Below are 17,363 nucleotides of genomic sequence, written 5' to 3'. Positions count from 1 at the left end.
GTCAGAGGTTTTGGATGCTCAGAATTCACATTTATCTTCACTTTTTTTTTCTTCTAATAATATGTGATTAGTTGGCAAGCTTTTGAGAATATAGAAGATTACTTTTATGGTACTATTGTTTTAATTATGTTAGATGCTTTAACGTTAGGTCTAGATATTCTAGTGTCAAGTTTGCTTTTCTTACGCAAAAGTAGATATTTAAAAAAATCAAAATAAATTAAACTTTAACATTTTAAAATTTAAACAGATATTTTAGATAATTAAAATACTCAAATAAATAAACCCAAATTTTCAAACAAGAAAACAAGACATAAACCATATATTTCCAAATAGTATATATATATAATATATTTTTTTTTAGGTATCGAATATTTGGAAGTAGAGAACACGCTAAAGTCGGTATTTTTGGTTGTGTGGTTGAGAAAAATAACTGAGAATTAATTTCAATGTTTTTTTTTTCTCTTTTGAAAAAAAAATGGAATTTGGTGCACCAGCACCGATCCGCTGGCTTTGATCCCAAAAGAAATCAGAGTCACGTGGATGACGCCATCGTCTTCCCAATTTATTTTCCAAAAGAAAGCTGCATGACACGACACCGTTTAGGAAGCACGTTGCTTCTTGTCTTGGGATTCGTTTTCGTACACTCCATACAAAATAAAATAATACTCCCAAACTCTCCATTTTCAATTTTTCCTTTGTTCTTATTTTCAAAATTAATTAAAAAAAATCTATAAATATTATTATTTAGTCCTTAGTTTTTTTTTCAATTAAGTCTCTTATATTTTAATTAAATTTTTTTTCAATTAAGTCTCTTATATTTTAATTAAAAATAGTAAATATTACCATGCATGGATGATAAACTTATATGACAGGATCCTAAGTATACTGACATATATTTAGATAAGAAATTAGGTCACATAAAAGAGGCAAGTTTATATTATTTCTCTTCAAAATTTATAAATAAAATAGATATTTTGATTTTGTCTTTGAGATAGTTTAATTCATCATCTAATTTTCTACCAAATCACTAACTATAGCGCTAGATAAGTTTATCATTAGTCAATTCGTGAAGGTATAATTGAAGAATATTTAAATATTAGAGATTGAAATTATAATTTTTAAGTGATAGGGATTAAATTAGAAAAAACGTCGTAAAGAAAGAATATATATTCACACACACAAAAATATTTCGGCAAGCAAATGACAAAATGGGCCCGGATCATGGACTTGTCCCATTTGAGCCCAAACACTTTCTCGAAATGGGCCAATGGGGGCCCCCCAAGATAACTTAATCCGATAGTTGATGCGTTTTGGAAAAATGTCTTAAGATTTTACATATTCCAAAATATATATTTCTTAAATTTGCCAGATTTTATCCAAAAAAAAGTAGAACACGTGGAAATAAGTCATTATTACGAGGTTTAAGTCTCACTTTTGCCCTTCAAATTTTCAGATTAATGTCCATTTTAGTTTTTAAGTTTTAACATGTTATAAGTAGAAATAGCTTCTTTTTTTTTCCTCGTCTTTTGGTTTTTTTTTTCAGTATATTTACAACAATAGCCCTGGTATTGATTTAGACTGAGCTCGGCCCATATATAAGCCCAACGACAGCAATAGGTGGTCCGTTGAGAAGTCCAATTGGTACTATAAATTTGGGTTAAAATAAAAATCTAAAAAAAAAAATCTGAAATGAAAAATATTAAATCTATATTACAATATTTTTAAGTACAATAACATGTGAAAAATGGATTGAAACTACAATCTGAGCAGGAATTCATGCTTTAACCAATTGAGATGTGCCAAGTTGACCATTATTATTTGTTTGATGCAGAAATTTGGTTTCTTGGAATTCCGCCAAATTCGCATCAATCTTCTAGAATAAAGGGATTGACGAGACCTATAAAACAGAATAACGCTAAGACCGGTGTGGCTCTTGCCACACGGACTCCGATTAAGTTTATGATCAAGAGTAATTGAGTATAGAGTGTAGGGTATTTTGAACATACCTCTACGGTTTGGCTTACGCTTCTATTTGTATAAGTCGAATCCTAATCCCTTTAGAATTGCCAAAGTTGAATCTTATCTGGACTTCTAAGCTGGTGCGTTTCGTAATGGGCCTAATGTCGAATCCAAAATTGAGACAAGGTAAATTCAGATTGGGCTGCACAGGGGTCGAGAGGGAACCATCTAGGTTCTCCGCCGGAGGGTCGAGAACTCCTCATGGTTGGCTATGGTCAACTCGGGTCGTCGGGTTTTAGTCTCTTTACCTAGTGAGCCCGCTCCTCCTTCAGCCCAACTCCTGTCTTCTGCTCGTTCAATCTGATCTCGTTTTATCTTCCTGTAATATTATTATTGTTATTATTTTTGTTTCACATCAGAAAAAACAAGTTTTTTTATTAATTTAAAAGTAATAAATTTGACAATTTATGTCAATTATAGAACATTAAAAGCTTCCTTGTCTTATCAAGACTTTTTTCCTTTTATTTTCCAATTTTATATATGCATTTTGAAATTCATTTTCGTATTGCGAAAACCATTTTGAACAAGTGAATATACCTAATATTTGACTAAATGGCCACCAACCCTAATTTTGTCAAAATTATAACTTTCGAACAAAATATAGATTTAAAAATGGTAGAAAATTACAAATGGCATAAAAAAAAATCCAGCAATTGGCCAAAATTTTGAAATCTAAGGATAATTCAGCTTATTATTAGAATAATTAAACTTATTATATTAATTCAGTCAACGAAATCTAAGCTATATACCCCCATAAAATATTGTTCAAATCAAGTTGATATTAAGTAATAAAATATAAATTATTAGATTCTTCTCTTTCCATAAAGTGGAAGTACCAAATCAAATAAATTGTAGAAAATTTGACAAGTGTCCTAACTCCCCATAAATAGGAATCCCAATTAGTGTCTTTTTTCAAAATAGACAACCTCACAAATAATAATTTTATTAAATCATATCAATTTTCAATTTAAATATACATGGAAAAGTTGAAACCACCTTGAGGTTTATGTCATTGATCATTATTAATTAATTATTTTTTATTCCTTTTATATATAAAAGAGGGATTGAACTCCGATATTTTGATAAAAAAAATATATATACTTTAATCATTGAGCTATAAAATATTTTCTTATTACAAAATTGTTTATAAAATTTGTATGAACATATACAATATATTTATGAATATTCAAATAAAAAACATATCATACGTTGTTAACGTAAGCTTAACTCAACGATAATTGATTTATTTCATCCCGTTTTAACTCGTTAATAAGACTTATTTTTCAAAATTAAGTGATGGAAAATAATTGTCTTCAGATTCATACTAATCATTAGTAATTAAATATATGTTAGATAATGTTTCAATTATTGATTTTTATTTTCTAAAATTATATTTTTCACTAATCTTTTTACTGCTCTGTAATCTATCTTTAAAAAAAATTAAGATCACTAACCCAAAAAAGAAAAAGAAAAAAGGCGCTAATAGTCCTTTAATAGCTATTTCGCTTTTAAATTTTTTTTTTAAATTTTAATGTACAATTTAAAAGCAATTTTTAAATCCGGATCAAAATCTAAAAAAAAAAAAAGGAAATATTCTCCAAAAACAAAATTTATTTTTTAATTAGAAAATAAAAAAAGTTATTATCAAACAACACTCTAAAAAGTAGTTAAAAGCAAAATTTATTCTTTAAAGATATATATTAAACCAAAAAAATTGCCAACAAACAAAATTTAATTCTTTAAAAAGTAAATAATTTTTAAATTGGCTTAAAATATTTCATAGTCCTATTGATGATACGCTCTTCTATTTCATACTTGAGTTGTCAAAATCCCAACTTTTCGCATTCACATCAAAACCTACGTGTGAAATTCAAAAGAAAAAACCCGTCCAAGCAAAGGAATCGAATGGAATTCACGATTAGAACCTTCAGTCTCTCAAATTTGAACCCAAAAAATGTCGATCGAAGGAGCAAAATTCCAAATTTCACATGCAGGGGAAAGTGACACCTGTGGTTTCTGTGGGTACCAAGAAATGCACAAAAAATCCTGCTCTCGGCTCTAATCGGCTTCCATCTGCCAGATACTTTTTCCACAACAGTAACCCAAATTAGCCCCATTCCTATTCCCATTACATGCCATTCGCCCGCGAACCCGATGCCCGCCCCAAACGCCTCAACGTTTTCGATCGTTATGATGCTCGGCCCCTGATTCTGGCTCGCCCCGTGTTGGGTTTTTCAGGAATCACTGTTTTATCATCTGGGTTTTGCGGGAATTTGGTGGGTATTTGGCAATGGAGGACGGAGAGTACTCGAAGGAATTGGATATGGCTGTTCGAGTTGTTCACTTGGCCTGTGCTCTGTGCCGGAGAGTTCAGGAGGGTTTGCTTTCGGCCGGCAATGCCCAGGTTATGGCCAAAGACGATGATTCTCCGGTGACAATTGCCGGTATTCTGTTTTTCTGATTCTTGATTGGTGTTGTTTTTGTTTCATTGGATAGTGAAATGCGACTCTTGATTTTGTTGTTTTACTTTTGCTTATTGGCTGGAGTACTGGAAATTATAAATGTTATGTGTTTCTGTGCTTGTTTGGCTACTGAGAAAAAAGCAAAAGGAAAGTAAAATATGTAATGTATTCAATTCTTTCTGAGATCAAGAAGAGACACTAATTGGGGGGCAGGTTGTCTAGTGTCTCCCCCCATAATTCTCTGCTTTTATAATTTAGTTTCATGATTCATCACATTGTCCAATGGCCAAGTGTTGAAGATTTTATAATTTGTATTTGTGGGATAAAGACCTAAATTTTATTGGGTTTGTGCTCTGTAGTATGTTTGTGCACTAAATGTTCATGGGTTATTGTTCTTTACTTCTTTCTTTATTCTCTATAAGTTGTTTATTAATTTCTATATTGATGTATTATGAGGAAGAGTGACACTCACTATCCCTCTCTCTAAATTATTTATTGCCTTCTATATTAATGTATTAATGAAATCTACGTTTGTGGTAAATGTTGGGGTTTTGAAGGTGATGCTACATTTATCATGCTGCAACATGATTTAAGTAGAGAATCCCAAGTGATCGGCAATGTATTTATATCCAGCACTGTTAAAAAAAATGGAAACAGGAGAGGTTGTCGATATTATTATATGCAGTTACAATGAATAGGAATGTGAACAGAGCAAGCTTCATAATTTTCATTGGAGTTGGAACTTGGTCAAGAATATTGGTATTATTGAAGGCTGATTTCCATAGCACTGGTTGAATGCTTCTTTGTTTTATGCATTTATTATTATTATTATTATTCAGGCCTTATCTCTCATTGCATGTTCCATTGATCAATGAAATTCGAAAAATTTAGATTTAATGTTTTATGACACATATATTGTTGATTAACCAAGTCGGGCATTGAAGTCAACAGAATTTCTTTTAACTGTCAGTAGATGTTATCTGCCTTGTCTTATATTTTACTCTGTTTATGTGTATCTTTGTCTAATTTATCGGTTTTTCCTGTGTTCACTGCATTAACAGATTGGAGTGTACAAGCAACTGTTAGCTGGATACTTTCCGAATACTTTGGGAGCAAAAACGTATCCATCGTTGCTGAAGAAGATGTACAAACTCTTACTAAGCCGGAATCGAGAAGTCTGTTGTCATCTGTGGTGAAAACTGTTAATGAGTGCCTAGCTGAAGCACCAAAGTATGGTCTTCAAAGTCCAGCCAAAGCACTCGGAGCTTCTGAAATTCTTGAGGCCATAAGCCGGTGCAATTCAACTGGAGGCCCCACAGGAAGGCATTGGGTGCTCGACCCCGTTGATGGAACGTTAGGTTTTGTTCGTGGGGATCAGTACGCTGTCGCTTTGGCCTTGATGGAAGATGGTAAAGTAGTTATTGGAGTTCTGGGATGTCCTAATTATCCTTTGAAGAAGGAATGTTTTCATTATCACTATAAAGTTGCAACACCGAGGTTATCACCGCGGTGTTCTGATACCTTGGAAAAAGGTTGTGTAATATATGCGAAGCGAAGCCGCGGTGGGGCGTGGATGCAGCCGTTAGTCCATGGCGATATGAAGCTCGAGTGGCCAAATTCAGCTAGCCTGATTCATGTTTCTTCAATTGATGACCCAGCTCTTGCAACTTTCTGTGAACCTGTGGAGAAGCGGAACTCGGATCACTCGTTCACCGCAGGACTGGCTCACAGTGTAGGGCTTAGGTGCGCTTTCGATATCAATTTTTTTTTTCTTGAAGTAATAAATATTAGTGATCTAACATTCAAGAACCAACAAAAAAGGAAGTAAATTCATGCAATGAGATGTTCCGTTTTTGTTTTTGTTTTTTGTTTTTTCTGAAACATCAATGTAATGGTGAAATCAAGGAAAAAGAAGCAGCATCTTCTTGTTCACTTTTTTGACTTGTATGCTTAGAAAAAACAACTTGATAACAGATCTCAGTTAAAATACAACAAGAACTATGCCAAAACTCAGGTTAAGTTAATGAAATCTTTTTATCAATAAACACTTTTGAATGAACTTTTTGACATGTTAAAGCAGTTTATAGCATATTAAACTTGGTGCTTTTATGCATATCATGTGAAGAACTTTACTTCAAAATGGTTTCTAATGCTTGTCATTATTCAGGTGGCTTTAAACCCCTTAATACTGCATTAAGATGATTACTACTAGTATAAGAAGGCACTTTTCATATCTTTAACATATTACATATAGCTCCCTGCACCCCGAACCGCCCGGTGGCTGTAGTTAAAACTTCCTCTCATGGTTCTACTACCTGTGTGGCAGGAAGCAGCCATTGCGAGTCTATAGTATGGTAAAGTATGCTGCTATAGCTCGAGGCGATGCTGAGATTTTTATGAAGTTTGCAAGGACGGGGTACCGAGAGAAGATATGGGACCATGCTGCTGGTGTTATCATCGTAGAAGCAGCGGGAGGTGTGGTAACGGATGCTGGAGGTCATCCCTTGGATTTCTCAAGGGGAGTGTACTTAGAAGGCCTCGATCGGGGAATCATCGTTTGCTCGGGGCCAATCTTACACGAGAAAATCATTGAAGCAGTCTATGCCAGTTGGGATTCTTCAAATCTATAAAATCCTTTGCTACACATGACCGCGCAGAGCCGCAGAAAGGAGCATCAAAGCCATTAGGTACTTATTTCTACTAAAACTGAGTCATCTTACTACAATCTTATCACATAGAGCCATTTTATATAATCTTTTTGAATAACTTCTGATGGGCTGGCTGCTGATATGATCAAAATTTTCTGGGCAATTTGTTCTACTAAATGACTTTCTTGTAGAACAGATCTGATTTGATATATAATTCATGTATACACACAGAAAGAAAGCAGAATGCTTTGGAAATGTAGCAGAAAGATTCTCATCCAAAACTCTCCTAACACATGTTTCTTTATTTAAAAACATCCATTTCTTTTGGAAGGATCTTCTCAAACTTTTTACAAAGACCTGGTACCAACTAATCATACAATTTAAAAATAAACATTATTCCTTTTGTTTTTTTCTTCTTATCCTTCTCAACCCACACCAGAAGCCAAATATTCCACAGCCACATCTTGCATTATCATGAACTTGACCTCTTCTGCAAAATATGATCTGAAAAACTGTTTGTTATTATAAAAGAGAATCACTGTCAACAAAACACAAAAGAAATAGGCTTAAATGCTATTTTAGTGGTGAATGGTCGCTTGGTGAATGAAACAACATTCATTGAATGAGTTGACGTTAGCTCTTATTTGTGGTTCACAATTTTGTGTCATAGCTCTTTCATTTGGAGGATTGGGTTAATCGTTGGATGAAGCGCATTGCTGACTCTCAGCATTTTGATCTTTGTACATTCAAAATGTCTACTTTGACCCCTTGTACCTTGATCTTTTGTCCTTGTTAGTAGTCCTGATATTTTTTGAACATTTGTCATGGTCCAAAGTAACCGTTTCTTTTTTTATCTCATATTTTCTTTAATCACAATTTCAACATAACTCTACACTAAATAAATTTCTTGAAAATGTAGTCATAATTTTGTATTAAAGTACTTCTGTTGGATATAGAATTTGTAGTAAAGTTTTGCGAAGGACGGAAATAGTTACTTTTTTAAAAGAAGAACAATCAAAACAGACGTTTTAAAAGTATATAGACTGAAATGAACAAAATTTGAGTATACAGGGACCAAAATGTATATTTTGAAATTACACCATTAAAAACGAATCTGAAACTTTAGGGACCAAAATAGTATTTAAATATATATGGCGAGGGAAAGTTTGAAAAGTATGATTGTTTTAATAAACATGGTCTTAGATGTATAATCTTTAATGGGTTAGGTAGATCTAGTTGCTCAAGGCAAAAATTTAATGCCTTTGTTGACTTTGTGAGATGCAAAACCCACAGAGAGAACATGTATTTTCCCCTAATAATACTTTAAAAAATGACTCATTTCTTCCAACTAAACCCAAAACTTGTCAAATTAAACATTAAACATTAAACATTAATAATAATCTGTATTTAATAGGGAAATTAGGCTTTGATTCTTGTTGGTTCAAAGATGGGATTTTTCTTTGTTGGTTGAAATCACTTCTTTCTTATATGAATATTATAAGATTGATGGATAATGTAACTATTCATGAAACCAAGTCTTAATTTATCACTAATTTTTATTTCATGATACCAACTTTTCTATCGTTAATTTCTCAAATTTTTTCTTGATGAAAGAAAGTTTCCACGATAATTTTTAGATAATATCAGAAAATTTTTTCTATATCGTTCCTAGAAATTTTAATTTGAACTTCAGTAGCTCTTTTAAATGAAATTTAGCTATCATTCAATATTTTATTTGCACCAGCTTGTTTCAATAATTATTAAAATATTTGTCGATCTGAACCTAACTCAATTCATTAAGGTATTCAATTTTTGAAATGTTCGTTAAAAAAATTATTTTATTTGTTTATTTATTATTATAATTATTTTGAAAAGAATGTAAGAGCTTAAGTGTGGGACCATGGGCATACAAAAAGAAAAAAAGTAATAATGGCCGTCTATATTTATTATTATCTTTGGGTTATCATAATGATGAAGATGCATAATTCATATATGTCAACAAAAAAAAAATTGCATAATTCATGTACTAAAAAAGTGCATAATTCATTCACTTTATTACCAGCTACATAAATATTTTTAATTACGAGCAACATTAATAATCTCATCCAGAAAAACTACAAAGTAATAAAGAGTACTAATTAATTAACATTTGTTTATTGATAAATGCAACCAACAAATCTAATTTGATAGAGATGGCATTGAGATTATTTAAGTTGGGTTTGATACCCATTTTATTTTTGGTTTTTTTGTTTTTAAAATTAAGTTTATAATATTTATTTTATTATCTACTTTTTTTTTTCTAAAAATGTAACTCGGGCAGATTGTGAGGGAGCAAACATAATATCATAAACGAAATGGTTATCGAATGAAAGCTTAAGGGCCCATTTGGTAATATTCTCGTTTTTTGTTTCTATTTCTTTATTTAATAAATAAAAATAGAACTGCATAGCTCTAAATACCGATGAAGTAAGATCTTTATTTATGTTAGAACAAATTGGAAATGGGAAAAATAAACAATAAACTTATTTTTTGTTGTTTCCAAAAATTCTATACAATTTTAGGAATGTTTCAAAAAAAAATCATAAACAATAAACATAAGTAGTTGTCAAATGCTTAGATTGCTTAATAAAATTAAAAATGAGAAACAAGAAACGAAAACGTTATCGAACAGGTTCTCTATATCTGTTATTTGTACCATACACAAACATATGACAAATAGACAATTTTTTTCTAGACATTATATCTTCATTCTAAAGTGTATATAATATAATATAGATTAAAAAAACATTTTTGTTCTCTGTACTTTCACTGACATAACAAGTTAGTCGTTGAATATTAACTTGTAACGATTTAGTTCATGTATTCTCCATTAGTAACAATTTAATCCCTAAACTTCTATGCAACAATGTAGTCTCTATAGTTTAAAATTTACGACAATTTAGCCCATACCGTAAAAACCTTTCATCAAAATTAAGTGTTGATTTTTATTATATAATGATTTATATATATAAGAAACTCTATTAAATTTTAACAACATTTTTCACAATAGGAACTAAACCGTTACAAATTACTAAGACTACGTTATTACATATTAAAGTTCAAAAATCAAACCATTATCCATTTGAAAGTACAATAACTAATTCGTCACAGACTAAAATTTAAATGATCGAATCACTACTTTAACGATATTACAATAATTAGTTCTTTTAACCTACAATATATATTAAAGTTCCAATGCCTTCATTAATTACAAAATATCACTTTCCAAAACTTGAGTGAACTCAGAATGATTTTGATCAAATTCAAAATATATTACTTATTTTCTTCTTCTCGGGACAATCAAATATATCAATAGTTGTGGCGTAATTTCAAAGCATTGTTGTTATATATATATATATGTATAGAGGTGTTCATAAACTTGAAATATTGAAAATTGACAAAATTAGAATTGGCTACCTCCACGTGGCGGCGGATTGCAAGATATTATATTATATGAAAAATTGACCTTGTTTTAAAAATAAATTATTAAGTTTAAATTTAAATTTTAAAACGACGTGGTAAGTCGGTGTATTTTAATTGGTCCACCAAAAGTTAGAATCGGACGGATCCGCTTGGTCAGTAAAAGTGGGACCCACACCTTCTTTGAAAAAACAAAGACTTCGAATTTGATTCTTTCAAGCTCTATGCTGTATCCCATTTCTCTTCGGAACAAAAATAATAAAATATTTTTTCTTATAATCTCGTTAATTTTAGTAGTTTCAATTTCATCTTCTCGATTTAGTTTAATCTCACAATTGGTATTGATCATAGTTCTAAATATCTGTCGATACGTCGATATTTTCATCAACATATCCATGTTTCTATAAGTTCGACATCGACATAAGTGGTGAATCGACATTTCTATCATAGTACAAGAAAATCGATAAAATACGGAAAATATCAATAAAATGCCTCTCACACACACGTATATATTTATATAATATTAATATTAATTATTTTTAACTCATTTAGAAATAAGAAAATGTTTATTTGTTAATTTAAATATTTTTTACGATTTTTTAATTTTTCTAACTTTTAGAGAAATATCCATCGACATAGACATTTTATCGATATTTCCATGAAATTGAGACTTCAACATTTCCATCGACATCTACATTTTAAACCTTGGTATTGACTATTTTTTATCCATTTAACTTTTTTTTATGTAGTTTATCTCATCTCTTAATATCAATATAGACAGTTAACGTATTTAGTCAAATCTAAAATACGAGATCATCACCATGTATTAAAACAAATGTTCTGTGTCTAGTATTTAGTATGATGATGTCAACAAAATACCACAAGGACCAAATCAAAACTTGTAAAATCACTCAGCTAAGATTTTGCGGACTAAATGGTTAATTTTATTTTATTTAAAAAACATATGTTATTGTTAAATGAAAATTATTTATGAAACTTTTAGTATAAGAAAGAGAAATTTCTAGAATATCGCTAAGTTCAAATTTTAAGACTAAATTAATATTTAATCTTAATTTAAAAATATGATTATGAGTAAAAGTTATTTAAAATATTTTGTAAGGTTAGAAAGAGATGCTTCTCTATTACAAACTATTCGTATTTGAAGTTAATAGAATAGATAAAATTAGATTGATTCGGTTGTTTGTAGGTTCAAAGATAGAAAATTAAGATAGATTTTTATTGGGTTAGTTGATTTGATTTTTAATTTTTAATCCATATTGGTTTGATTGATTTAGCACTAATTTTGGTATAAATTAATCTAAAGCAAGTAGGTTATGCTTTTGAGCAATTTGGTAAATTGGAAGAGACAATTCAACCTTTCATGGAAAGTGGGAATCTTCTTTACATTAAAATATATATATATATTTTATGACATCACTTAAATTTGTTTGTAGGGAGCCCCACACTGTAATGAAAACACACTTTTCTTTAAAGTTTTATGATATTTTTATTATAATCTAATTTTTTTTAGATAAATTTCACACGATAAAATTCACAGAGTGTATATATTATAAATGAAGGTAATAAAAACTCAAGATAATAAATTATTTGTAGATATGTGTAACGTTTTAAAATGTGACATTTTATTTCAATGATAAGATTTCGTTAGATCAAGTAAAAATCACATCAGTTTGAATTAGACTTCATGATATTATTTTGATTAATAATCAAATAACTTAATATTGATTCAATTTGTTCTTAGTCATGAGTTCGAATCCCCCACCACTGTATTAAAAAGAATTTATTCAATTTTAGAGCTTGTCAAACATTTTGTTGTTCTTTTTTTTTTTTTGAATTCAATTGCAAATTAGTCATAAAATTATATCCTACGACTATGACTAAAACATCTAATTAGTTTCTATTACTCCAACATCCAGTAATCAATCTTGTTACTTCAATGTATTTCTTTTCTAGATTACTCAAATTTTATATTTTCGATAAACTATACTTTTAAAACTATAGAGATCGATGGGAGCATAAATTAAACTACGAGGATTAAAAAAATATGATTGAACTTAGTTTTAAACCCAAATTTGAGTATGTTAGAGATTCAATAAGGAAAAGCAAAAATAAGAAATTACAAAACTATCCTTGAAAACTTTAGGACAAATTACATATAATAGAGTAAACAAAAGTCGGGGTATAACGGAGAAATACATCGCTTAGAAGAGGAAAAATGAAAAAAAAAATGTGTAAGAGAAACATTGACTTGGAGCATAATGACAAGGGAGCAATTAGGCAAAGCATGGAATTAAATTTTGAGTTCAAAATCTTACCTTTTTTTTTTGGACATTGCCTATAACTTTGCTTTCAATAACAAGAAATCTACAATGAACTGAAAAAAGAAATAAAATTAAATAAAATCTAATGGGGCCCATTTGTACCTCCATCACATGGGTCTCACACCCATGATTTACGCTATCTTTAAACAAAGTTTCCCTAAGCCATTTTTTATTTGTTCAATAATTAAAAAAAAATATAGATCATTTTGAGTCATCCTATGAACAAAACAAGATGCTCTTTAATTTTATCCAATAGTTTTCGGAAATCTCTAATTTTAAAGAAAATAGTGAATGTATTTATTATTAAGTTATACTCCTCTTACCACATTGTCATTTTATTGATAGTGTTGTCAATATGAATGAAATTGAAATATAATTCAAAATTTTAAGACATGATTAAAAAAGAGAAAGAAATTGTGGATTTGAATATTTGTTGTGAAGTTCACACTTTTTTATTTTTAAATTTATTCTATGTACTTTAATTTATGAATCTCAATGGTTCACATCATACTCGTTGTTGAATTATGCTAAATTTAACGAGGAATAAATATATAGATCATTTTTTTTTTCTAATATCCATATTAACATTATGAGACCATCGAAACTAATCAGTTAAGAATTGTTCTTGAACTTTTTGAATATCTATTTTATTCTTTAAACCTTACTCGAAAGAAATTATTTGGTAAAAACTTCATAAATTTTGAAATTGATTTGAGGTAAAACAAACAAGGATTGAAATAATTAAAAATAGAAACACTTAGAAAATTTAAAAGACAAACAAAACCGTGCATTTCTTTTAAATGAATTAGAACAATCAAAACCAAATGTGATGGTCAAGATTTAAGAATTATTAATTGTGCTTTTTCAAAAGACCATACCTAATTAAATTTGAAAATAAGAGTAATAATTAAAAATAATCATTGTTGGATTCTTTTTCTTTCTTTCATCTTTTTTTTTTTTAAAATCTTGTAATCTAAGTAATTATGTGCATTATTTTTGTTGCGCAATGAAATTGATTTGATAGATGAACATCATTCTTGAATTTCATTTGATTAATTTTTATAAGTTGACAATTTCTTTTAAAAAATAATAATAAAATTTTCATGACTATTTCATAACAAGAATATATTATAATATCACGAATTAACAAATGTCCAACAATAAAAATTATAATTTTAGTCTCAATTAAAGAAAAATTCAACAACAATAAAAAAAAGTGTAAAATGATAGGGTAAGACTGTTGGCTTATTTTAGAGGATTAATTCTTTTTTTTTTTTTTTTTTGTTGCTAGGGCACAAGTTTGGAGGATAAAATTTGACCTAAGCATAACACATAAAATACTATACTTATTACTATTAGTAATGCTGATGATTAAATTCCTTACCTTTACAATTATTGAAACTAAAAAAAAATTGAAAACGGAAAGTAAGCTCCACTTTCGATAAATACGAACTATTTTTCTAGTACAACAAGAGTAGAAATTGGAACCTTCAACGTTTATGGAGGTTATTAACAACTTCATCTATTTTTATTTATTTAAAAATGAAAACAAGTGAAATTGTTTTACCAAAAAAACGAGGCAAAAAAAGTAGAAAGTATTTTCATCTTAAAACAAGCTGTTAAAATTGTTTGCACAGTAAAGTTCGAAAAGAAATTTCTTCAAAAAACTATTTTTCAGGCTTACGTAGATAAAAATACGTACAAGGTGGGTGTAAAATGCAATTAAAATATGTCTAATTATCATATCTACTCCCCTTGAAAATTATTATAATTATTATTATTTTAAAAAAATAGTTTGAAAACAAGAAGAAGAAAGGAAAAAAAAAAAGAGGATTGGTGAATTTTAAACTTATTTTGACTTATTACAAAACAAAAACAATACAAATTTCCGTGCAGTCCTATCAGAATTCTTATCCATTAGTCGAAGAACCGCCAATTTTTTCTTTTCTTCATTTTTTTTAATTTAATTTTCCAATTTTGAAAATATAACCCTTGGACTTTTCGTACAACCCTCTTGAAAAATTCCGGTCACCGGCTGAGCCGGTTACCCGGTCGCCCCCTTCCTCTCAGTCACCTCTGCTTTATATCGCCTTCCTTCAAACTGTGAGTGAGAATTTTCAGCTGTCGGGTTCATCAAAATTCTCAGCGTTTCCCTTTTTTTCTTTAATTAAAATGTTCAGAAAAGCAGACCCCATCTGACGAAACCGCGTCCATTTCTTTTCTGATTGATTTATTAATCATTTCCAGATTCCCCTTCTTCTCTCCTCGTCGTTAATGGCGGATTCTTCCGTACTCTCCTTCTGAAATCCCCCTCCTGTTCAAATCGTACTTTCGAGTTCATAATCCTCTGGTTTTCCCCGATTTTTCTGAGAGAATCGCCGATTCCGACTCTCGATTGCTCCGAGTAAGTTTCGATTTCTGCTGCTGTGTGCTGCGTCTGAGATTTAATTTGTGTTTTGGATCTCGATTTTGTTTTGTTCTGTGGCATTGTGGGTTTTAGGGTTGAATTTGAAGAAAATGGGGAAAACGGCGAGGGATTGGACTCAGATCTACGCGATCTACGGCGTGGATCAATGGCAGACCATAGCGTTTCTTGTCCTTCATGCTGTGTTTTTCACTGCTCTCTCTGTTTTTTACCTCACTTACTTCGAACCAATCTGCTCTTTCTTCCACCTCCTCTTCTCCGCCGGCTCCGCCCGTTTCGCCGCCGGGTTCACCGGCTGCGTCACCGCCCTCTCCGCCTTCTGCCTCTTCTTCGCCGCCGCCAACATCTTCTACTCCTCCCTCCCCCTACGCTACGAGATGGCCCTCCGCATGGTCAACGCCGTCCACGATTGGTCAACCGTGAAACACGCCCTCGATCTCGGCTGCGGCCGTGGCATTCTGTTAAACGCCGTAGCCACCCAACTCAAGAAGGTAAAAGCTTAAACCGATAGGTCAAGATAAATTTAATATTTAACTGAAGAAGTGATAATAGTGGTGAGTTGAAGTTTGTTTTACTGTTTAACTATCAGTAAAAATACGTTGCGTTGGAAGGTTAGTAGTATTATTTTGAGAGAAAATAATGAAATTCGGATTTGAGCATAAGGCTCTAGTCAGAATACCATGTTTAATTACTAACCAACCAGAAGTTACTATGGTAAATTTAATATTTTATTTATATTTTTGATAGGAGGGGAGTTCGGGTCGGGTTGTTGGGTTGGACAAGAGCAAACGGACAACCTTGTCGACGCTCCGGACGGCGAAGATGGAGGGCGTGGGTGAGTATGTCACATGTCGGGAGGGCGATGCGAGGCGGTTGCCGTTCGGGGACAACTACTTCGACGTGGTGGTGTCCGGCGTGTTCGTGCACACGGTCGGGAAGGAGCACGGGCCGCGCACGGTAGAGGCGGCGGCGGAGAGGATGCGGGTGGTCGGAGAATTGGTGAGGGTGTTGAAGCCCGGCGGGACCGGGGTCGTGTGGGACCTACTGCACGTGCCGGAGTACGTGAGGAGGTTGCAAGAATTGAAGATGGAAGACATAAGAGTCTCCGAGGGCGTAACGGCCTACATGGTCAGCAGCCACATTGTGTCCTTCACCAAGCCACGTCATCACTCTGTGGGGTCCGGGGAGGTCCGACTGGACTGGAGATGCTGACGTGACAGTGACTCATTGCCTACGTCAGCTTTTAAGTAGAGAAAAAAAAATCCTCTAATTTTAATTATATAAGATTATGCTAAAAAAAAAGAAAAAAAGAATTAATAGGATGTAGCATCTGGGTAGGCGAAGCAGACCCAGAAGAGCCAATGGAAAAATATACATGAAATAAGATACATAATTATGCTAATGTTTTATTTGTTTATTTTTGCTTTTTTGCTCTTGGGATTTAATTTTGTGTTGAGTGAAAGAAAATAGAAAATGTAATTTTTGTGAGTGTGGGTATTTATGTCTTTTCCTGTTTTTGGGATGGCTCCACCAATTGTCTGGAATCATATAACGTAGATGGCCTAGGTTTATAATTAATTCAGGATATTAATTGAAACCGTTTGTTACATAGTTCAAATAATCATAATTTTTCTTTGCACAATCATTTTCTATGGCTAAGAACAAAAATTCAATGAAAAAATGTTCCAAAAGCCTTCGTTTATCATTAATTTGGAATTTTTTTTTAGAAAATTTCTTATAAAAATTATGGATTTTGAAAATAATGATTTTTAGCGTAGGATAACATTAGTCTTTCTAGATCATCCTATCATAATTCTTAAAACATTTTATTTGAAGAATTCTCAATCTAATAAATTAAATTTTCATAAAACTGATTGATTGAGTTAGAGAAAATTGATACTTGTGAAAAATACTCTTTACAATTTTTTTTTTCTCCAAATCTTATGCTTCGAAAAAATTGATGGTAAGTGGTCAATTAAAGACAACTAAAATGTAAATCATTAAAAAA

General features: G+C 31.3%; 2 protein-coding genes across 3 annotated transcripts; both read left to right on the top strand.

The window, feature by feature from the left end:
• The first annotated feature begins 3,891 nt into the window (after positions 1-3,891).
• On the top strand, positions 3,892-7,410 carry HL (HAL2-like protein). Its single transcript, XM_022284027.2, has 3 exons — positions 3,892-4,463; positions 5,543-6,224; positions 6,808-7,410. The coding sequence occupies exons 1-3, from the start codon at positions 4,310-4,312 to the stop codon at positions 7,109-7,111; spliced, it is 1,140 nt and encodes a 379-aa protein (XP_022139719.1). The 5' UTR covers positions 3,892-4,309; the 3' UTR covers positions 7,112-7,410.
• A 7,620-nt stretch (positions 7,411-15,030) lies between these two features.
• On the top strand, positions 15,031-16,757 carry LOC111010323 (S-adenosyl-L-methionine-dependent methyltransferases superfamily protein). Of its 2 annotated transcripts, XM_022283680.2 has the most exons (3): positions 15,031-15,334; positions 15,431-15,846; positions 16,103-16,757. In XM_022283680.2, the coding sequence occupies exons 2-3, from the start codon at positions 15,448-15,450 to the stop codon at positions 16,565-16,567; spliced, it is 864 nt and encodes a 287-aa protein (XP_022139372.1). In that variant the 5' UTR covers positions 15,031-15,334; positions 15,431-15,447; the 3' UTR covers positions 16,568-16,757. The 2 variants fall into 2 exon arrangements, with proteins under 2 accessions (XP_022139372.1, XP_022139371.1); XM_022283679.2 differs by having other exon boundaries at positions 15,031-15,846.
• Positions 16,758-17,363: the final 606 nt, after the last annotated feature.

This window comes from Momordica charantia (assembly GCF_013281855.1).
Source record: "Momordica charantia cultivar OHB3-1 chromosome 11 unlocalized genomic scaffold, Mcharantia_2.0 BLBB01000011.1, whole genome shotgun sequence".
Classification (NCBI taxonomy): domain Eukaryota; kingdom Viridiplantae; phylum Streptophyta; class Magnoliopsida; order Cucurbitales; family Cucurbitaceae; genus Momordica; species Momordica charantia.
This window is presented reverse-complemented; position numbering and strand designations above follow the sequence as displayed.